We start from the raw sequence: 24,190 nt of genomic DNA on the forward strand, positions 1-24,190 counted from the left end.
CACGACCTGCAACAAATGATGATACCCAAGTAGGTGTTTTAGCTGCTGTCGCGACTAATCCGCACATCAGTAGCAGACAAATTACGCGAGAATCGGGAATCTCAAAAAACGTCGGTGTTGAGGATGCTACATCAACATCGGTCGCACCCGTACCATATTTCTATGCACCAGGAATTGCATGGTGACGACTTTGAACGCCGTGTGCAGTTCTGCCACTGGGCACAAGAGAAATTATGGGACGATGACAGATTTTTTGCTCGCGTTCTATTTAGCGACGAAGCGTCATTCACCAACAGCGCTAACGTAAACCGGCATAATATGCACTATTGGGAAACGGAAAATCCACGATGGCTGCGACAAGTGGAACATCAGCGACCTTGGTGGGTTAATGTAAGGTCCGGCATTATGGGAGGAAGGATAATTTGCCCCTATTTTATAGATGGCAATCTAAATGGTGCAAACTATGCTGATTTCCTACGTAATGTTCTGCCAATGTTACTACAAGATGTTTCACTGCATGACAGAATGGCGATGTACTTGCAACATGGTGGATATCCGGCACGTAGCTCGCGTGCGGTTGAAGCGGTATAGTACAGCATATTTCATGACAGATGGACTGGCCGTCGAAGCACCATACCATGGCCACACCTTCACCGGATCTGACGTCCCCGGATTTCTTACTGTGGGGAAAGTTGAAAGATATTTCCTATCGTGATCCACCGACAACGCCCGACAACATGCGTCAGCGCATTGTCAATGCATGTGCGAACATTACGTAAGGCGAACTACTCGCTGTTTAGAGTAATGTCGTTACACGTGTTGCCAAATGCATTGAGGTTGACGGACATGATTTTGTGCATTTATTGCATTATGTGGTATTTACAGGTAATCACGCTGTAACAGCATGCGTTCTCAGAAATGATAAGTTCACAAAGGTACATGTATCACATTGGAACAACCGAAATAAAATGTTCAAACGTACCTACGTTCTGTATTTTAATTTAAAAAACCTACTTGTTACCAACTGTTCGTCTAAAATTGTGAGTCATATGTTTGTGACTATTACAGCACCATCTATCACAAAGCGAAAAAGTGGTCCAACTAAAACATTCACATTTCTTTTCATACCACACGAATATGTAATAAAAATGGGGGTTCCTATCTAAAAATAAAAAAAATAAAAATAAAAAACGCAGTTGATATCCGTTTGACCTATGGCAGCACCATCTAGCGGGCCAACCAATAGCGCCATCTGGTTTCCCCCTTCAAGCTAAACAAGTTTCGTTATTCGTAGTTTTTTCGTTTGACGCTTATTTCGTGAGATATTTAGCCTGGTCACGATCAATGGACCACCCTGTATAAGACAAGAAGTGTCTGTCGCAGTTGACTGATCGGTTACTGCTGCTATACCGGTAGGATGTCAAGAACTAAGTGAGTTTGAACGTGGTATTATAATCGGTGCACCATCGATGGGATACAGTATCTCCGAGGTAGCGATTCAGTGGGGATTTTACCGTACGACCATTTCATCGTGAATATCAGGAATCCGGTAGAACATCAAATCTCCGTCATCGCTGCGGATGGAGAAAGATCCTGTAAAAACGGGAACAACGACACTGAAGAGAATCATTCAACGTGACAGAAGTGAAACCCTTCTTGTTGGGCCATCAAGTGTCAGTGGGATTTCGGAGCTTTACGTCAACACCGACATTGGACTGTTGACTGAAAACATGTTGCCTGGTCGGACGAGTCTTGTTTCAATTGTATCGAGCGGATGGACGTGTACAGGTATGGAGACAACCTCATGAATTCATGGACCCAAAATGTCAGCAGGGGACTGTTGAAGCTGGTGGAGGCTCTGTAGTGGTGTCGGGAGTGTGCAGTTGGATTGATGTGGGACCCCTGATACGTCTAGATACGAATATGACAGGTGACACATACGTATCGTGTGTGATCACCTCCATCCATTAATATTCACTGTGCATTCCGACGGACTTCAGCAATTGCAGCAGGACAATGTGACACCCACACGTCTAGCATTGCTACACAGTGGCTCCAGGAACACTCTTCTGAGTTTAAACGCTTCCGCTGGCCACCAAACTCCACAGACAAGAACATTATTGAGTATATCTAGGATGCCTTGCAACGTGCAGTTCAGAAGAGATCTCCACCCCCTCGTACTCTTACGGATTTATGGACAGCCCTGCAGGATTCACGGTGTCAGTTCCTTTCAGCACTACTTCAGTAAAGTCCAAGCGACGTCGTGTTGCGGCACTTCTGCGTGCTCGCGCGGTCCCTATACGATATTAGGCGGATGCATCCATTTCTTTTGCTCTTCGCTGTAAATGACAAAATAATGCCAGCCGGTATTTTGTGAGACCTGTCGAAGTCATTTGACTGTACAGTTCACAGTTCTTCCTGACAAGTTCAAATAATATGGTACAAGGGATCTTGTTGATAACTGGGTTTATCCTCTTTATCAAAACAATGCAGTGTTTTGCATCAAAAAAATTACAAGGTCATTGTCCAATCCGACACGTGAAACACACCATGAAATTTTTTGGGCAGGAAGAATACGCCGGACGCACTGCAAGTATTTCTTTAAAAAAATTGAAAGTTGACAAATTCGTAGCTCACCTCGCGGCTGGAAAAATGTACACACTACCGGAGCAATAACGGGCTGCACACGTGCAACAAGGCAGGCACATATCCTTGGCCGACGGCACGTCGGCAAACAGATAACACGACTCAGCACGATCATAATTTGGAAAGGAGACTTCAGTTTCTATTGATAGTTTCTTTGAAACACTTTTCCGTAGTTTCTGTTCGCTCAAGTTAGCAACTGGTTTAACACCCATAACAATTGAGGGTTGCTTTTGTGGTATCGTAAGTGTTAACAACAGAGATAAAACTGAGTTAATATTCATTGTGAAAACGCTTAATATTAACCAGTGTGCAGACTTTTTCTTTGTAAAATTGGGCAGCGAGCTATATGAACCGAAAAAAACTTTACACAAAATAATAAAAATGCTCCAAAATGTAACTCGTAAAAATGTGAAAGGAAAACAATGGTATCTGAAAGATTTACCACAGAACTGCTCGTGAGAGGAAATGCACCGTTACCGATAGCGATCTGCGAGACTAGGCTCACTGAATTGTAAGTGAGATCAATATTGAAACTTCCCGGCAGAGAAAAATCGGGACCTTTGCCTTTCGCGGGCAAGTGCTCTACCATCTGAGCTACCCCAGCACGACTCACGCCCCGTCCTCACAGCTACTGGCAGAAGTCGTGCTTCGGTGGCCCATGTGGTAGAGCACTTGCTCGCGAAAGGCAAAGATCCCGAGTTCCAGTCACGGTCCGGCACACAGTTTTAAACTGCCAGGAAGTTTCCTATCAGCGCACACTCCGCTGCAGAGTGAAATCTCATTCTGAGAAAACATTGCTCATTTCAAGACTTCTTCGACCTTATCAAGCAGATTCAAGGAATAATACAGTACAGAAAGCCTTACAATTACACACTTTACTTAAAGTAAATGTGTAGAAGTGACGCCGTTAATTCGTAGCTGAAATATAGACGAAGCTTCATGTTGTCCCAAAATCTGCTGTGTTCAACGCCGATCAGTAACGCTTCGCGAAAGAATTACGAGCAAACTTCTCCATTTCTAGATGAAAAAAGAATCTGTTGCGTAACAGATTAATGCTATGACGCATTCGTGTACAACAATGCCAGTAATAAGTACGAGTGGATTACTGTTTCAACAACTTTATGTCTGTCTACAAGGACCTCACAGAAAATTCGGAGCAAAAATAAAAAGTGGACTATTTAGTGGCAGAAATCTTATATCCGATGTATCAAAATCGGGAAAAACATGAATGAATAATTTTTAACATCTCATTCTAAACGGTCTTTAATCAATTTTAGCAATTAATTCATTGCTTTTGCTGGACTGTTTTTGAGGAAGACGACGAGAAGACTGCTGATATAATTTAGATTCCATCCGCAACAACTAATGCGTGACAGTCTCTCGATGAAGTATATTTTCGACTGTGGAAAGTATTTTTGTGAAAACTGTTGAACAATACAATTTCTGATAGCTCCATGTCATTTCAAGTTTATTAGCGGAACAGCATTCTTAAATTTCTATCATCTGTGCACTATTAGTTTGCATCATGTCTTTAGCATTCCATTAAGTATACCTGGTATGCAGCACAATGATGAGAGCAAGACAAGCACCGTTTCTTACTCTACCGCAATTCTGTCTAAACAAAACGAGTAACTACTCTGAGGTGCCTGAATGCATAAATGTTTCTTTCGTCAGGTGTGCCTCGTGAAAGGTAAATGTTTGTTTTCGTTAATCAAATGACAGCTCTCTTTACTGTGATGACTACTGGGAATAAACAAGAAATTGTTCATTGTTAGTAAACTATGCATTATTCAAAATTTATCATAGATCTGCACTACAGCAATTGATGTTAAATGGTGTATGTGTAAGAAATAGTACATTTAAAAAGATTAAAAGTCTCAATTGATGGAAGTCATCTGCAATGTAACATTAAAAGCGGTTTTGATTTGTTTTCCTCTGCTTACCTTTGTAAGAATTACATCTGCAACAGTTTGCCTGCTGCTATGAACTGCCTCTTACCGAAAAAATTAATGATACATGACACTTTATGTGGTTTAGGTGCTCTGTATTCGTGTGCCACTCTGGATATTTGCGCAACACGGCGATACACTCTCTTCTGACGACCTGTCGTCCTCTAGGCAGGTAGGACTGTACAAACTGCTGTCATAAGCAATTCCTCGTGCAGCGAAAACGAAAAGCTTCAACAATTAAAAAAATACTTGCAGCGCGTTTTAGCAGCTACATTTTTACAGTGCATTTCTTTCGTTGCATCCTTCTCGCATAAAACAAGCAGGGTGAGTTTCGACAGGTCGAACTGGAACATTCCCTGGTCAGGTATTGTTCACAATGAGAAAGCGTCTTCAACATAGGAAATAAACACTTCAGGTGGAAATATAAGTAGGTGGGTGGGGCCAGGTGGAGGGATAGGCGAATTTATGTAACTGACATACCTGGTAATAATGGTTATGAAAGTACCTGATACAGGTTTCTCCTGTAATATGAGACATATGCAATTGCATATACGCAATTTGAGGTTATTTTAATATACAATACGTGCCTCGTACGATGTGGGCGACATATTTATTTCTCAGTTCACTGATATATTTTCATTTCTTCAATTTGTAATAAATAAGTGTTTCTACTGAGTGGCAGTAAAGCGTACAGTGCATTATTTGTAGATCATAGGCTACTAATTATTCAAGTTCTTATTCCACCTCAGTTTATCATAACGTTACCATTCATTACACAGTTTACAACTTGCTGATACCATTGTAATTGCTTCATATAGAAACTTTTTATTTAAAGAATTGTTCAAAATTTATGAATCGCTAAAACCACATGCACTTTAAAATTTGACCCTGCGACTAACTGTTTGTTTTGGGATTAACAACTTATCTGAAAGCACTTATTCTCCTTTACAAATATTCTAGTTTTTCCCAAAACTTGGAAACTTATCAAAATTATCGTGTTCTACAACGTCTGAATTTTAAAGCCTTCTTTTAAAATCCAGTATTACTAGTGATTATATAGTGGCATGATGGTTGCTTACAACACGAGAACGCTTTCCATACAGTTTATATCTACACATTTCTTTTTCTCATTGGGTCCTCACTGTATGCTTAATGATTAGTAACATCAAACTATGCTACCATTTTTCGGATTGCAAATTGTTACTACAAAAGTTGTTATTAACATCACGAAAAGCACACTGTATCAAAACATCTAGTGGTCAGTATCTACATGCAAATATATCCAAAACAGTTTGTCTGAAATGTTACTTTTAAAAAGGTCAGCCTGTAATATAAATATTGGTTTATTGAAAGAATAAAAAGTCTTGCATCTTTTATTTTCTACAATATCGTGTAAATAATTTATAAAATGAAATTGAGATGGATTCATTTGAATTTGACACACTAGAGGGCATAGCTATGTAATATTGTTCTGGCTTTCATTTCCAGGTGGACAATATACTTTGATAAGAAATATATGTATTTTAGATGTTTGCTACAATTTTATTGATATCATGGTTTTATTCATATATTTCTAAAAAACTTCTATTGGTACGTAACCAATACGAAAGTACTTGCAATTCCAACAGCCTAGTCCATATTTTCATGCACTACGTTTTTATGGCAATATATTTTTAATTCTCTAATTCTATATTTAATATAAATCTCTGTACAACCTATTGTCTTCTTCTGTACAAACAAGTACTCTCTAGCGCTAATGTATTGAGTAAAGAGAGCGCTGATGACGTCCACCACAAACGTGGAGCTTAGCTGCGTAGGTTTTAATAAGCAGCTGGCTCAGTTTGAATCTTACCTGCTACTTGGTATGCTCTTCAGTATAAACACCTATACTTGAAGTTTTATTTTATGCATGATTAAATGAGTCCACTGAACTTAGTCTTGGTATGTATTTTACCTTGTAAAACTTCATGTTCTCAATTGTCAGTTGACGCCCATGTTTGTGAATTGATTATTTTGGTTTGTGGTCGTGTGTTTTTATTTTATTTTAGTATTGAATATGATCACCCTATCAATCACTGAAACCGATATATGATAATAAAAAAAAGGTTTCAAATTCATGCGACCAGTGCTGGAGTTTTCCTTGTTTGCAGTACCAAATAGGAGTAACAGAGGTTATTGAACGTATACAGAAAAGGGCAGCACGAATGGTTACAGATTTGTTTGATCTGTGAGAGACTGTTACTGAGATGCGGAAGAAACTGAACTAGAAGACTCTTGTAGATAGACGTAAACTATCCACAGAAAGTCTGATAACAAAGTTTGGAGAACTGGCTTTAAATGATGCCTCTAGGAATATACTACAGCCCCCTACGTATCGCTCACGTAACGATCGTAAGGACAAGATTAGAATAATTACAGCACGTACAGAGCCAGTCAAACAACCATTCATCCCGCGCCGCGCTCCATGCGTGAATGGAATGGGAATGAATCCTAAGAACTTGTAGAATGGGACGTACCCTCTCCGATGGACTTCACGGAGGTTTGCGGAATATAGATGCAGATGTAGACATGGTGTGTGACACTAATACAGCTTTAACGTTACAACAGATGTGCAAAGTTTGCACCATCAGATGCTACGGATGCCTGATACTGACGGAGCCTTGACTGCCCTGACACGCTTCGATTGTAGCAACTGCGCAGGAGATTATTGCGACGAGATCCATTTCAGACTCTACAGGATCGCGTACATGAGAGATTCCATGATTCTCCAAAGAAAGAAATCAATACTCGATAAATCCGGTGAGGGAGGGGGCCAGGGAAGCGGTCCACAACGTCCAATCCATCGATGGTGGAATGAGCTGCTCAAATGTCTACGAACAGCCGCTCCAAAATGAGCTGGCGCCCCATCACGTTGGGACCAAATGGAGCGCCTCGCATTTTGTGGAGCATCTTCAAGCTAGCCAGGTAGAACATGTTCCAGAAAGGTCTGATAATAATCCGCGGCAGTCAAGCGATATGTTGAAATGTGCGGTCCGACTAAGCACTCGCCGACCATGCTCACCCACATACTAACTGTGAAGCGATGTTGTGCCACGTAGTGACGCACACCATTGGTGTTTTCTGGTGGCCATAAAGGCTCGTTGTGCTTACTGGATACACCGTCCCTAGTGAATGTGGCCTCATCAGTGTACTACACATCAGCTGGGAAATGCCCATCTCGGCCACTTTCTTGCAGGAACCACTATGCGCACCTTTTGTAGATGAATTATTAAATTCCCCCCAACATCATATATGCTAGTGCTTGGCTTAGTCTCCACGGTGTCCAACACTTTTTTTCCCTAACGACCAAATACGCCGACCGTGGCCTACCCTCACAAGCTCTGCCACTTCTTAATGACCTGTACTCGCATAAATTTAGATCCAGACGCGCAAACAAACTGTGGTGCAGTTGATGTCTGTCTGCTAAGTGTTCTAGATAAATGCGTAAAACGGCTCATCCATTTCAATCAGCTGTTTCATACATTATGTGCTGTCTGCAAGCTCACCGTTCATGCACCATTTCATGGTACTCGTACGCTAGCGCTCGAATGAAGAAATCCTCACCTGCCCCTCCAGTAACCTCATGTACAGCACCACCTAGCGACGTTCCCCTCAAGTGCTCTCGTGTACTGTACCACCTAGCGGGGTGCGACTACGTTTGCATCCACAAGTTGCTATGCAGTTCTTTTGATGCGGCGCACCTAACCTAGAAGTTTGTCACAACATGTCTGGGAGACCCTATACACCTTCATGATGGACATGCTGTTGACACTTTCATCTTTTAAGGTGGCAGCAGCCGCTTTCGCAGTTCTGCACTTTTACATTCCTGGTTTTAACAACACTTGGCACCTTGTCAGACGTCGACTGCGCCACTAATTCACTAAATGTTAATCTCACAGAAAAAAGTGTGCGGCTATTTGGAATAATGGGTGAAACGTAGCAGGCAACATGTCAGCAATGTGGTAACTTTCTATGGCATCTAGTTAGTGGCTTCCGATGGATATGGAATACTTGAAGAAAAAACTTTACCTGAGGAACCTTGGGGGCTCTCTTCATAACCCATGCGAGAGCATTATTGAGACTACAGGCAGTGTTACACGCTGTTAGTGTGATGTCTCTTATGGAAAAGAGTGCCTACATTGTCGTCGACATATGACGAAGAAGGTGAAATTGCCTTATATTAATATTCAGTGCCAGGGTGAGGCTCCAGGCTCTTAATTGGTAACCCAGCCACACCCAACAGTTCCCGACTCAGAGCTTCAGTCCATGTGCACACTTACTCTACTTTTCCACACTGCAGACATACAGAGAACTGGAGAGAGAGAGAGAGAGAGAGAGAGAGAGAGAGGGAGGGAGACCAATGTGTGCTCGATGGATGTTGTATATGATCATATACTGCTGTAGACTGTCTTAAGCAAGATTAGATTTCAGCAGTTTCCTAGTAGCCTCAGCCAGTTAAGATCGTAAACGCATTACCTGTACATTAGGTCTTTTGCGTATCTACCAGGCGTTTCATTTTAATCGCTTTGTTAGCACTGTGTTGTCGCTACGGTCCCCCAGAGACTAGAAGATGTGAACCATTTAGAACCTGTGTAGGTATGTACAGGGTGTTCAAAAATTCCCGTTAGAAACTTCTAGGACTTGTAAAGGGTGTGATTATGTAATAATTTGAATAGGAACCCATGTTCGGGAATGTATTGTTTCCATTCTACAACATTTCAATTCAGATGTTTAACTCATCCACTTCTGCTTTAGGAATTCACTCAGATGTACGCAGAACAATTATTAGGTAACAATTCAAAAATAAACATATTTATTTGTATTAACTCTTAAACATTACGTGTTTAGATTACTCGAAAACAAAAAAGAACCCAGCGTACTGTACAGAACATAATGTTTAAGTGTCAATCCAAACAAATGTGCTTAAGTGATAAATGAGTATTTCGTAGTGTTTCCTTTCGAATTTTTACCTAATTACTGTATAGTGTGCGCCCAATTCACTTCCTCAAGGAGAAGTGGGTGAATTAAACACATGAATTGAAGCCATCGTAAAACGGAAATGGTACGATTCCAGACATGGGTTCCTACATGTTATACCCTCTCCCCTCTACAAGTCCTAAAAGCTTGTAACGAGAATTTCCGAACATCCTCCATCAAGGGCCACGTAACTTATAGAACATTTTTGGCCTACATGGTTATCCTCCTGTCTATTAATTAAAATAAACAGTATATATATTAAAACTGAAATTGTATATGTTTAACTGGGGTTCTATTTGAAAATTGATGATTTGTAACGTGACACAGATGGATGTTATAGTAAAAATGAAAAACAATCCAAATGTATCATATAAAGCCACAAAACTCAATTTCCTCAAAAGAAAATAAAATAAAAAAACGCAAAACAAGAACATAACAAATATCAATACTTCATTGAGCTTATGTAAAACACCATTCCGTTATTCATAAACAACTTTCACACCTAGCTGTAATAATAGGGAACCGTTGCCTTTGCTCATGAAGACGAACGTTCTACTGAGTACAAAATAACAACAGTAATTATACAGATTTTTTGTTTGCACGCGTAAACTGTTCTTGCATGGGAAGTAATTGTTTCGGTTAAATAAAGGCCCAGATGTTACGAGATCAACTAATTTTTACACCTTGTAAAATGCAAATTATATTCTGTAACGATTTGGATATACAGTGGACTTCACTAAACTAATTGTGGTTCTAATGAGGCGCAAACAAACAAAAAATGCTGGTCGTCAGTTACTCTCACATAAATTCATTTAAATTTGTTTTGCTACCGATTCTACCAATACTACCGCTAATCCTACCATTTACTATGTTATTTATGTTTTGTACCAAACCCACCGACCGTAATTTTGATAGAGCACAACTCTGGTGTTGGATAAAGCCGTCGGCACACTAACAGTGCTTTCTTACATCAATGTTGAACGTGCCGGTTTCACCGTGCTGCTGAACTCTTAGAAATGATGCGACTTCTGCATACGGTACGTTTGCTTCAACGCGGCGTACGCATTTGCAAGCGCTCTAGCGGCAGTTGTCGGCTGTATCTGGCTCGTATATTGCACTGTTTACGAAATTGACGGGAGTAAAATTCCAACATTATCTCTAATGAAACGCACATTTCCTGCCTTTTCCATATGCTGGTTATGCTGTTTAGCATGTAGTACACATTAATAAAACCTTTAATATCCATGAACATGTTATAAGGCAAAAAGGAAAGTATCACGTCCATTCAGTGAGGGCGTGGCTTATATGAGTTCCATTACAAATAGTGCGATAAAAATTTGCAGTAGTTCTCCACGTAAGACAAAGTTCTCACTTTTAAGTAAAACCCTAAGGCATTCTTAACTGTTCACTGTTCCTGTTCAGTAGCAGGATCATTACAACAACATGTGAAATAGAAGACTCAAAAGCAGAAAAGTGCAAAATATATTGCTGCAAGTAGGGCAAGTTGTCTTGTAGATACAGCCAGTCGAACAAACTCAATCCTAAGAGAGAGCACACTTATATTTACATAACAGCAGGTATTATAGAATGTACTTATGTAAATTAATTAGAAATTATTGGAACCTATTGGAAAACGTGAAGGTGAGTAAAAAAATACTTAGATTTCGTGATACGCGAATAAGGCACACATCACCCGTTACCTTACAGCTCTGCATATCAATTCATCATATTTTGTGTCTTATTGTCTCCTGAAAGCTCTAATCATATGTATGTTACTACTGATTTTTAAAACAAAACAAATTTTACCAAGACTAGAGCGATTTTAGTACATATAAAACCCACCGAATATGAGCTTCAATTGAAAAACATTACGGCGTCTCTCGACTCTGTACTGGAGAGAGACTGGTTTACGCGACGTAGGTGGCGTTCTTCCATTCAACTGGTCTACGTTCAAACGTACGTTCAGAATATCTGACATGCTAATTGCTTACTCTGCACATCCGGAAAGACTTCCCACAGTGATTTTTTCACGCTATGACGTCAGATTTCGGCACGCTCAACGTTGACATTTGAATGCATAATCTGTGTGCCGACAGCTGAAATGCCAGTTTATCTGCGTGTACCAGAATGTGTGAAGAATTCGGAAATGATATCGTCCGAGGCAAGAGGTCCGCTTTGAGACCTCTCGGAAGAATTTTCCCAGCAACAGGTGACGATCAGTCCGACGTGTAGCAATAATCTGTCTCAAAATAGCACTTGATCTCCAGTTTGAAAGTTTCGCTTTCGAGTGGGGTGTTGTGTATATAATACGACGGTTGAGGGCTGCCACTTCTAATTTAATAGAAAGAAAGACGTTCTCTCTGAATGAAGATATTTTCCTGATTGACAAAGTAAATGACAGAGAAATCCATTTTCCGTATGATATAAATTCAGAACTTCATTACTGACACATACAAATATCGATTGTACGATGGCGTGCTGAAAACTCTTAAAGATTTTAAAATGGTTCAAATGGCTCTGAGCACTATGGGACTTAACATCTGAGGTCATCAGTCCCCTAGAACGTACAACTACTTAAACCTAACTAATCTTAGGACATCACACACATCCATGCCCGAGGCAGGATTCGAACCTGCAACCGTAGCCGTCGCGCGGTTCCAGACTGAAGCGCCTAGAACCGCTCGGCCACACCGGGCGGCGATTTTAAAATAAAAGAAATTTTATTACCATTATGCTTCTTTATTCTTCGTGTCTACATATTTATATCACAAAATAGTCTGTCTGGTGACGAACACATTTCTGCCAATGTGAGACCAGTCTGTTGAGACCGTCACTTTAGAAAGTTCGAATTTTTGGACGGAACCACAACCTGTCATGTGCTTGCACCGCTTCATAACTGTCAAAGTGAAGTCCTTGGAGGTGTCCCTTAAATTTTGAAAACAGAAATGAAAATCGTATGACGTCAAGTCGGGACAATATGGGGAATTATCTGTGACAGCAAATCCAAGGCGCCTGATTTTTGTAGATGTCGCAGCGCTGTAGTCTGGCATTGCCATGCGTGGACGATTTCATGGAATTCGAAATTCGATTACAGCACGCTGTTACGTTACAGAGAGGACTGCAAATATGTAGACACGAAGAATAAAGATATAGAATGCAAATGAAGTTTGTTTTATTTAAAAAGCTTTAGGAGTTTTCACACAGAAAATACGGAGGCATTACATTTCGGCACGCCCTCGTATGTACATGTCAGATAAGACACAGACTACAATCTATTAGATTCCTAGCCTAGATTTTGACAGTTGCATATTATATGCAACTTCTCTTTTCTCTGTGAGGTTCTGGATGGGCTAAACAAAAAGTTTCGAACACTTGGAGTATTTTTTGATTTAACAAAGACATTTGACTGTGTTGAACACACAATATTGCTCCAGAAGTTGGACCATTACGGAATTAGGGGAGTAGCACACAACTGGTTCACCTCTTACTTTAGCAACAGGCAGCAAAAGGTCATTATTCGCAATGTTGATAACGGATGTGATGTGGGATCTGAGTGGAGTACTGTCAAGTGGGGGTGCCCCAGGGATCAGTGTTGGGGCCGCTCCTGTTCCTTATTTATATAAATGATATGCCCTCTAGTATTATGGGTAACTCTAAAATATTTCTGTTTGCTGATGACACTAGCTTGGTAGTAAAGGATGTTGTGTGCAACATTGACTCGGTTTCAAGTAGAGCAGTACATGACCTCAGTTCAAGGCTTGTAGAAAATAAACTAACATTAAATCACAGTAAGACTAAATTTTTACAGTTCCTAACACACAATTCAACAAAACCTGACGTTTTAATCTCACAGAACGGGCATATGATTAGTGAAACTGAACAGTTCAAATTCCTAGGTGTTTAGATAGATAGTAAGCTGTAGTGGAAAGCCCACGTTCAGGATCTTGTTCAAAGACTTAATACTGCTATTTTCACTATTCGAACGTTATCAAAAGTGAGTGATATTTCGACACGTAAATTAGTCTACCTTGCTTATTTTCATTCACTTATGTCGTATGGTGTTATGTTTTGGGGTAACTCTTCCCATTCTAGAAGGATATTTTTGGCTCAGAAACGGGTGGTTCGGGCAATAAGTGGTGTGAGTTAACGAACATCTTGTCGTCCTCTTTTCACGAGTCTGGGTATTTTGACATTGGCCTCTCAATATGTATATTCCTTATTGTCGTTTCTTGTTACCAATATTAGTTTATTTCCAACAATAAGCAGCTTTCACTCGGTTAATACTCGGCAGAAATCAAACCTCTATTTGGATCGGACTTCCTTAACTCTTGTTCAAAAAGGTGTGCAGTATACTGCTGCATCCATTTTCAATAAGCTGCCACTCGAATTAAAAAATCTTAGCAGTAATTCACGTGCTTTCAAATTGAAACTGAAGAGTTTCCTCATGGGTCACTCCTTCTATTCTGTCGAGGAGTTCCTTGAAAAATTAGATTCTCATTGTATTGCTGATAGCGTTTGCTTAAACTCATGGACTGATTTTCTTTCAGATTCATGAACATTTATTTTTATCTGTTATTACTTTTTAAGTTGTAAGTTCATGTACTGACACGTTCAATGACATTGGCGATTTGCTCCTCAATTTGGTCCTACGGAACTTAACATTTAAATAAAAAAAATTATTCTCCATAAAATTGTGGGTCGTTTAATACCAAGCTCTCTAGATACATTTGCATGTACGGATATCATTTGTTGAATGCAAATTACGTTTTCCGAATTCTGTTTTGCATTTAACCTAAATTTTCCTACTATTAATTGGAAGACATAATGACACAGTAATCACTGTAACGTAATGAACTAGGTGGCGTATTGCTTCATTAAGGCACTTCATCACACCTGAAAAACAATTTGTATGTGGCTCATTACAGCGTTGTGACTAAATCGCACATCAGAGGAAGCTTGCTACTATAAACGATGCAACGTGCCATAATATGTCAATATATGCAATTGAATGCAGTAAAATATTGCAAGGTAACGAATTGGCGGGTGTGGTAGGGGCTACGTGACCAACCGGCCGTGGCGTCGAGATGTCGGGAACGAGTCACGAGGCTCTGCCTGTCCCTCTTTTCAAAGATGGTTGCGAGACTCGGCTGTTCGATACATGATGTCAAATCAAACACCTTCCAGCCGTCTACTTTCCAAGCTACAGACGTGTTCCTGACAGACGTGTGAGAAGATTCCATCTCGGTTCTGATCGAAACCGGGGCCAGCAACACTGGTATTAGGACATTTCTGTTTGCTACAGCAGGCCAGCAATACTGGCCTGGGTATTAACAGGACAGACGGACAATCGGATAACAAAAGACAAAACATTATTGCGTGATATAATCACATATTAACAATTTTCGGACTTTTTCCTGTACTTCTACTGTGAAACCGTGCTTTTCACCAAATTTCTTGATTCTAGTTCAACGGGAAGTACCCAACAGGTTTTGATGAGTGAGTTTGCGAGATTAAAAATATACGACATAAGAAGCCGTATATTTTGATTGCATTCACTTAAGACGGTTATTTTTTTACACTGCCAAGGGACCACAGATATTATTATGTGACATGGATTTCAACTTGATAAGTCAATTGTTCCTGATAAAAAGGGGTCTTAACAGAAGGACAGAGAGTCGATAAACAATGTTCCTATACATCTGCTGTGAAGCCTTGCTTCTGGAAAAAATTCGCGAGTCTAGGCCAACGGAAGCACCCTACAGATTTTGATGAGTTTGCAAGTATCAGAATACGTGACATAAATGACCGTACCTTTAGGTTGCAGTGATTTAGAAGTTAACATTTTTTGCATTGCCAAAGGATTATACACTTTAGTATGCAACATAAATGTTCAAATGAATACGTATACCCCTTCCTGAGAAAGAGGGTTTTTAACAGTCGGACAGACAGGCGCGTAACAACGTGATCCTATAAAGGTTCCATTTTTACCGTCTGACGCGCGGAATCCTACAAAAGAACAAATGCACAGCCTTAACGAAGGGAAGGCTACGTCTCAAGTAAAAATTAATTAAACAACACAGATTTAGTTCAAAGAAAACAACCCTTGTTAATGGTAAGGTATATGGCACTAGCCTACTGGCGAAATTGAATAGCACGTCAGCAAAAGACTGTGAGTCACGAGTTCTCTGACAGAAATCTTAAGAGACCTGGACGTGCCCAGGCGCGGCACCACTAGCACTGGGTATTGTGTTCCATGGAAGTACGGTGGCACCCATAGATGAGTAAATAGGGCTTAGCAGTGTGTACATTTATTCGTTAAGATTTAAACTATTTATAGGATGATTTTGCCAGTGTTGTTATTCAGTTTCTGTAATTACGCGATCTAGTCACGTTAATGTGACCACCTTTCAGAAGCCTGCATAACCACCTTCTGCAAAGTGGACCGCTTCAAGCCGTGCAGGAAGAGTCTGTGATACTGCTCTGGAAGGTATCGACAGGGATGTGAAGCCATGCCGACTCCAGCGCTGTGGCCGGCTGCGCTAGGTTTCGAGGATGAGGCTCCATGGTGCGAACATCCCGCTTAATGTGGTTCCACAGATTCACAATTGGGTATAAATTCGGGAAGCTTGGTGGCCAGGGAAGTACTATTAACTCATCCTGGCGCTCTTCGAACCGTGCTGGTACACGGGGGGATGCGTGCCACGTTGCTTGTCCTTCTGGTACATGCCGTCGTGCAGAGGAAAAACAATCGGCTTGTCTACATCTACATCTACATTTATACTCCGCAAGCCACCCAACGGTGTGTGGCGGAGGGCACTTTACGTGCCACTTTCATTACCTCCCTCTCCTGTTCCAGTCGCGTATGGTTCACGGGAACAACGACTGCCGGAAAGCCTTCGTGCGCACTCGAATCTCTCTAATTTTACATTCGTGATCTCCTCGGGAGGCATGAGTAGGGGCAAACAATATATTCGATACCTCATCCAGAAACGCACCCCCTCGAAATCTGGACAGTAAGCTACACCGCGATGCGCTTGCAGAGTCGAAAAGTTCAGGTCTGTTTGTTATCAGTAGGTCCAAGATGCTATCTCCACGAATCGGTTCTCTGTTTAATTGATCGAGGTAATTTTCGGATAGTGCACTCAGTATAATGTCACTCGATGCTTTACCCTACCACCTGTCCTAAACATCTGAGTGTCTCAGTCTATATCTGGTACATTGAAATCTCCACCTAAGACTATAACATGCTGAGGAAATTTATGGGAAATGTATTCCAGATTTTTTCTCAGTTGTTCTGCCACTAATGCTGCTGAGTCGGGAGGTCGGTAAAAGGAGCCAGTTATTAACCTCGGTTGTTGAGTATAACCTCCACCCATAATAATTCATAGGAACTATCCACTCCTATTTCACTACAGGATAAACTACTATTAACAGCGACAAACACGCCACCACCGGTTGCGTGCAATCTACCCTTTCTAAACACCGTCTGTGCTTTGTAAAAATTTCGGCAGAATTTATCTCTGGCTTCAGCCAGCTTTCCGTACCTATAACGATATCTATCAGCGCTTGAAGTTCCGGTACTTTACCAACGCAGCTTTGACAGTTTACAATTACAATACCGATTGCTGCTTGGTCCCCGCCATGTCCTGACTTTGCTCCGCACCCTTTGAGTCCTTTGCCCTTTCTGTACGTGCCGAGGCCATGTAACCTAAAAAAACCGCCCAGTCCACGCCACACAACCCCTACTACCCGTGTAGCCGCCTGCTGTGTGTAGTGGACTCCTGACGGAACCCGAAACGCCACTACCCTATGGCCCAAGTCGAGGAATCTGCAGACCACACGGTCGCAGAACCGTCTCAGCCTCTGATTCAGACCCTCCACTCGGCTCTGTACCAAAGGTCCGCAATCAGTCCTGTCGACGATGATGCAGATGGTGAGCTCTGCTTTCATTCCGATAGCGAGACTGGCAGTCTTCATCAAATCAGGAAGTCTCCGGAAGCCAGAGAGGATTTCCTCCGATCCATAGCTACACACATCATTGGTGCCGACATGAGCGACCACATGCAGATGGGTGCACCCTGTACCCCTCATGGCATCCGGAAGGACCCTTTCCACATCTGGAATGACTCCGCCCGGTATGCATACGGAGTGCACATTGGTTTTCTTCCCCTTCCTTGCAGACATATTCCTAAGGGTCCCCATTAATGTAATAAACATCATAAAGCGTTAAAACCCCGATATTCATTTATAAACACCCTCTATATACCCTCCAATGCAACTGTTGCGACCGGCCGTCTGCAAGACGTTATTGCACGTTCACATCGGACATAGGCGGTGGTCACATTAATGTGACTGGACCGTGTATTTACACTTTTAAGGACAGTATGTACTGAAAGATCAACAGTTGCTTACCTGAAGAGGTGACTATAATCTCCGAAAGTGGTCGTGAGCAATAAATCATTTTGACGCAGCTGTTGCGGTTTTCATCAGTCGCAATGTTGCCCTTCATACTAAGTGATTTATACAAGCAAAGCATCCAACAAGTCATCCGTCGCTGAGAAAAATATGTGGTGTTGAGGGTGAACATAATCCTATAGACAAGAACTATAGAGGCGGACGGACTTATTCGAATCTGTGGATATGCAACTTTTAATGTTCAATTATTCGACACAGAATATGGAATTATTCAGTAAGTCGTGATTCCATTGACCCGTTATCGTGTGTCTCATACACAGTGCACGAATGACAAAAATGCGTGTGTATTATTCAACAAATATTATATTTTCCCATAACAACGTTACCTTAACCACACAGGTATTCAAAGGCGCTCAGTAGACGGTGCAAATGTTGATGATATGTTTGTACCTTCGGAGCTCCTCTTTCGCGGGCAACCATACAGTACAAGCAAGTTCAGCTGCGAGTGGCCACAGTCCACATGGGGCGGAAAGGAAAAGATACGGCCTTAGAGGAGGGAACAACCATTTTGCGTGTGCTTGAGCATTATAAGACTGATAAATAAATAGGAGAAGAAATCCGTCAACTGCGTGGTTTGTCATTCAACATTATAACACGACGAATACCATAGTGAATCAGCCTACGACAGGTGCTCCACCTAAACTTACTTCCAGAGATAAAGGACAAAGTGATGAAAACAGTAAAGCAAAATCCCACAATAAAGCAACAGAAAACGGAGCACATCTGAAGAACGTCTTGGGAAGGTGGTTCATGAAAGAAGAGTTTGTGGGTTTCTGAACAGTACCGAGTGCAATTCCAGAACGCCAAGAAGAAAACCGCATGTAAGTAAAGCAAAGGAGAACAAGCGTTCGGTATTTGTCAATGAGTATGTAACGAAGAAAACTGAGCTCCGCGATCATATGTTATTGTCAAATGAAAGCAAGTTCTTTGTATAGCGAAGAGATTGCCGATTAGGTGTGCAGCCAGATGAATACCGATTAGCTTACTAAAAATATGGAAGTTATGGTCGAACAATGTGTTCGGCAGCGTAATGGTATGGCGATGTATGGCGTCAAGTGATGTGGGTGAGCCAGCTTTCATTGATGGCGACATGAAAAAGAATTTTTGTGAGATTATACTACAAAAACATCTACACAGAAGCCCACAAAACGTAAATCTTGTAAATAATTTTTCTTTCCAACAAGACAACCATCCTAAACATACTCTGAAGTAGCTAGGTTCCGATCATCTACAACAGATCTTACACATCCAAAACACACACCTCAGTCTCCCAATTTGAACCTGAGTGAGAACATCTGGCAAGAATCGGAAGGCAGGACCAGCAAACGCCACATGTAAAACGGGACTGAAAGAGACACCTGAGTTTATCACGGCGTATAAATTATTGTAATAACTTAAGGGAATGCAGGCAGCTGACGCCGTCGACAACCGCCGATATTTCCACAGGTGCACACTCTGTCGTTTTCAAGGCAAAACTGCAGGAAGTAAGCGCCGTGAAAATGAATTTGAGACTTCGATACGCAGAGCAATGCCGGAAAGATAACACACACACACACACACACACACACACACACACACACACACACACACACACACACACCATCACACAACCAGAGATGACCGAGGCCACAAGTTATCGATAGTGAAAATTACTAATCAACGGTTGAGCCAGCATTAACTCTTTGCCCCTGATTTTTGACAAGATAGGAAGCAGAAGTACAGGCAGAATTTTAGTAAAAACCTCATCTCAATTTTCATCTTTATTTTATCTCAACTACTTTTTTAATAAACAACTGGAAGTGTCTGACAAAATCAGCACGTGGTTATATTGCATTGCATGACTGGTACCAATGGACAATGTTCTGCAACAGTCGATTATCTCGTCTGTTGTAAGCGTGCATGATGCTTATGCTCAATACACCGGTCCTCCACAGTCTTGATAGTCTGGCCAATATATGACAAGCCGCAAGTGCAAGGAAGACGGTAGAAACCCGCAGATTTACGTCATACTTCGTACACCTTTAATAGGCCATTAAAGCAACATAATGTGCAGGTAGTAAAGTGCACTACTCTGGCAGTTCCGAGAAAATCGCAAGAGAAGTTTTACGCGTCTCTTACGTGCTGTATTTATCAGTGGGTAGTACCAGACGTTTCAGCTCACAATGGCCAAGTGGTAGCTTGCACGGTAGCTTAGCGTGTTCGGTCAGTAGGCTGCTCGCCCTCTGTAATAAAAAACTGTGTAAAGGAATCAACGATCAACGTGAATGGATGTCCTGTGAAGTCCACGCAGACCAAACGCAGCGAACAATACCGAACAAAATGCAAAGAAAAAAAAAAAGCATAGTAAGCCAAACGTGTATGAGGTGACGGTTCGACTCCCGCTCAAACTTAATTTTTAGTCTGCATTTTTTTCATCACTAGTCATATGTAGGTTGCATCCAAATTGTCGGAAGAAGGAGAATTTTTTCAAAATGTCAACAAAGTATGTTTTCCCTTGTAAACGAAAACATTTCCTGTAAATGAGGGTAAATTGCATTCATTCGATGTAGTAGATGCTGTTTCAATTTGTGCGTTCCATATCTGTATGACAAATACCATCCTGCAGCCCCTCCCGCCGGAGGTTCGAGTCCTCCCTCAGGCATGGGTGCATGTGTTGTTCTTAGCATAAGTTGGTTTAAATAGTGTGCAAGTCTAGGAACTGATTGCCTCAGCAGTTTGGTCCCTTAGGAATTCACACATACACCATCCTGCAACATGTGATGTCGAGAACACATTAGACGAGTAGTTGTACGTTACTCTTGTGGTCGGCACATTGGGACTTACTATATTACTAAATATTGCCAGTCGCATCATTATTTATTGAGGTTTGACTTGGCCTTTCGAAACCTGTCCCTCGTTCTTGAAACTAATTAAAAGTAGTAAATAGTCAAATAACATATGAAATTCACTACCATTACGTGAAAATGCATGTGTGTGTTTCATTACATTACCTCTCAAATGTCATACAAATTAAATAATGTGACTAGTGATAAAAATATAGACTAAAAGTAAGTGTTGCGGGATTCGAACAGTCGTCTCGCCCATGACTATCTTGTTAACCATGTGAGCAAATGACTTCGCACGGCCGCCACCTTCTCACAGGTACATAGAGTACATAAGAGACTTATAAAACTTCTTTTGCGATTTTCTCGGAATTGCCAGAGTAGTGCACCTTACTACTTGCCCATTACGTTGTTCTAATGGCGTACTAAAGGTGTACAAAGTTTGAAGTAAATTCGTGAGCCCAAAGTCGTGGCCTCCCCTTGTAAGATCATCCTTAACGGCACCTAAAAGGACACTGATCTTTAGATGGATATCCGGAAACATATTTCACTTTATATTTCCTCAAAATACGATACTTTGTTGGACATACCCTTTGCGTAAATCAGAAAAGCCGTAGACGTTTGCAATAACTCGGTATTATCTTTACTCACCTGGTTCACGCTTAGTCGTTGGCGCAGCGCTCTTCTCATCTGTCTTTCACTACATCCATTCTGATGGAAGCTGACCTCAAGGTGGGTTAACTCAGCTGACAAACTCCCAGCGTCTGAATTGACGTGGGCTCTATGAATCAAGGTGTGAAGTACCCCTTCACGCTAAGCTGGGTGGTGACAACTATCAGTGAACATACAAGTCAGAGTGAGCAGGCATCGTATGAAAATGTCCCAATGTACCATAAGCCTTCCTCCTACCAACACATCAAGGAACGGAACGCACCCATCCTTTTCCACCTCCAGCGTGAAACGAATATTCAGGTGGATGAAATTCAAGTGTTCTAAAAAGTCGTCCAGATTCTCTCCGCCATGAGGCCAAACAAGAGAAGTATCGTTTACGTGTCTGAAAAAATACGTAGGTTTCAAAGCCACCAACTCTAAGGCACGCTCCTATAAACAAATTTGCAATAATAGGTGACAATAAAAAAAAGTGGTCAGCGCGACAGAATGCCAATCCTAAGGGCCATGGTTCGATTCCCGGCTGGGTCGGAGATTTTCTCCGCTCAGGGACTGGGTGTTGTGTTGTCTTAATCATCATCATTTCATCCCCATCGACGCGCAAGTCGCCGCAGTGGCGTCAAATCGAAAGACTTGTACCCGGCCAACGGTCTACCCGACGGGAGGCCGCAGCCACACGACATTTACATTTTTAACAGACAGTACTGCTGTTCAGTTCAGCATAACGATGAGGTGAAGGGTGTCACGAATTTTTTCACCGACTCCACATCCAGTACCAAGGTGTTCGATATCATTTATTCATAGGAAAGGTATGACAACCAATTACTAGAGCGCTGTGTTTTATTTAGTCCTATTGTTATGAGAACATTGTACTATTTTCATAACGAAAATGTAATAGTGTTTAATTTAAGTAAAGACAGGTCACATCAAAAAGAAACAAATATTTGTTAAAAACATAGAAGAGATTTATTTATTTTTTGGTGTATGTTTTGGTAGTTAAATGTTCTCTTCTAGTAGCATGCAGTTGACATTTATATATACTTCTGTCCGCCCCTGTACATGATCACAGGGTAGTTTGGAGGTTACAGCTGAAACGCAAGCGGCGGGAATGGGAGAGCAGAGCGCACCTGAGCTTGGGCAGCTCGCAGAAGAGCCACTCGGAGACGTCCTCAATGGCGACCTCGCGGTGCGTGGAGGCCAGGTCGAGCTTGTTGCCCGCGACGACGATGGGGATCTCCTGGAAGTCGGGTCGCTGCTCGCGCACCTCCTGCAGGCAGCGCTTCACCGTCGCGAACGACGCCGACGACGTGACGGCGTACACCAGCAGGAAGGCGTGCGCCGTCGCGATGCTCAGCCGCCGCATCGCGGGGAACTGCATGTCCCCCGCCGTGTCCAGGATGTCCACCTGCCAACAACACCCTCTGCTTACACGTGCTCTAACCGCCGTGCAACTACACGAAAGCCTCCAGCACTCAACGTATACACACGATGCTCCAGCAGGTGAGCTGCATCACAACATAGATCGCCAAACAGTCAGGTGCACCATTACATACTGAAAATACAAGCTTGCCAACCATCGCATCAGATTTGTGGCTAGATTCAGGGCATTATAAAAGACAGAACTCAGCAGATTATTTTTAACGGGACGAAATCGACAGATGTGAATGTACACTCATGCTCATCAATTAAGGATAATGCTGATGCATGGTGAAACAACGCTCTGGTGGGCGGTTGCGGGTTTAAATCACCTCGGGGTATGATCATGCGGTGCATTTGACCTGCGGTCGTCGCACGGTGACGCTGGCAGCAGTCTACATGCACAGAGGTGTGTTGCTTCATGTCAGAGCACGGTGGAGCGAGTACGTGTGCAGATGTTTTCAGACGTGCTAATGGTGAATGTGTGTTGAAAATGGCTCAAGGAACACATATTAATGACGTTATGAAAGGTAAAATATTAGGGCGACTGGGGGCTGGTCAAACACAGCAGGTCGTAACAGGGGGCCCTCCGTGTGCCACAAAGTGTGATCTCAAGATTATGGTAACGATTCCAGCATACAGGAAACGTGTCCAGGCGCTACAGTACGGGACGTCCACAGTGTACAACACCACAAGAAGACGATATCTCACCATCAGTGCCCGTAGGTGGCCACGGAGTACTACAGGAGCCTTGCTCGGGACTTGACCGCAGCCACTGGAACAGTTGTCTCCAGACACACAGTCTACAGATGACTGAACAGACATGGTTTATTCGCCCGGAGACCTTCAAGGTGCATTCCACTGACCCCTGATCACAGGAGAGCCTGTAAACTCTAGTGTCAAGTACACAGTACATGGTCATTGGAACAGTGGTCCCAGATTATGTTCACGGACGAGTCCAAGTATAGTCTGAGGGACCTGTATGGAGGTCATGGTTTCATGGTGTGGGGTGGGATTATGATTGGTGCGCGTACAAATGGCTCTGAACACTATGGGATTTAACATCTGAGGTTATCAGTCTCCTAGAACTTAGAACTACTTAAACCTAACTAACCTAAGGACATCACACACATCCATGCCCGAGGCAGGATTCGAACCTGCGACCGTAGTGGTCGTGCTGTTCCAGACTGTAGCGCC

General features: G+C 42.1%; 1 protein-coding gene across 1 annotated transcript in view; it reads right to left on the minus strand.

Moving 5' to 3' along the window:
* Nucleotides 1-24,190, minus strand: part of LOC126353920 (GTP-binding protein Di-Ras1) — a 1,474,116-nt gene that overhangs the window by 20,558 nt on the left and 1,429,368 nt on the right. The window contains exon 7 of the mRNA XM_050003161.1: nt 22,705-22,982. Coding sequence (XP_049859118.1) covers nt 22,705-22,982 — 278 coding nt within the window. The remainder of the gene's footprint in view (nt 1-22,704; nt 22,983-24,190) is intronic.

The sequence above is a fragment of the Schistocerca gregaria genome, chromosome 3 (genome assembly GCF_023897955.1).
Source record: "Schistocerca gregaria isolate iqSchGreg1 chromosome 3, iqSchGreg1.2, whole genome shotgun sequence".
NCBI classification, from domain to species: domain Eukaryota; kingdom Metazoa; phylum Arthropoda; class Insecta; order Orthoptera; family Acrididae; genus Schistocerca; species Schistocerca gregaria.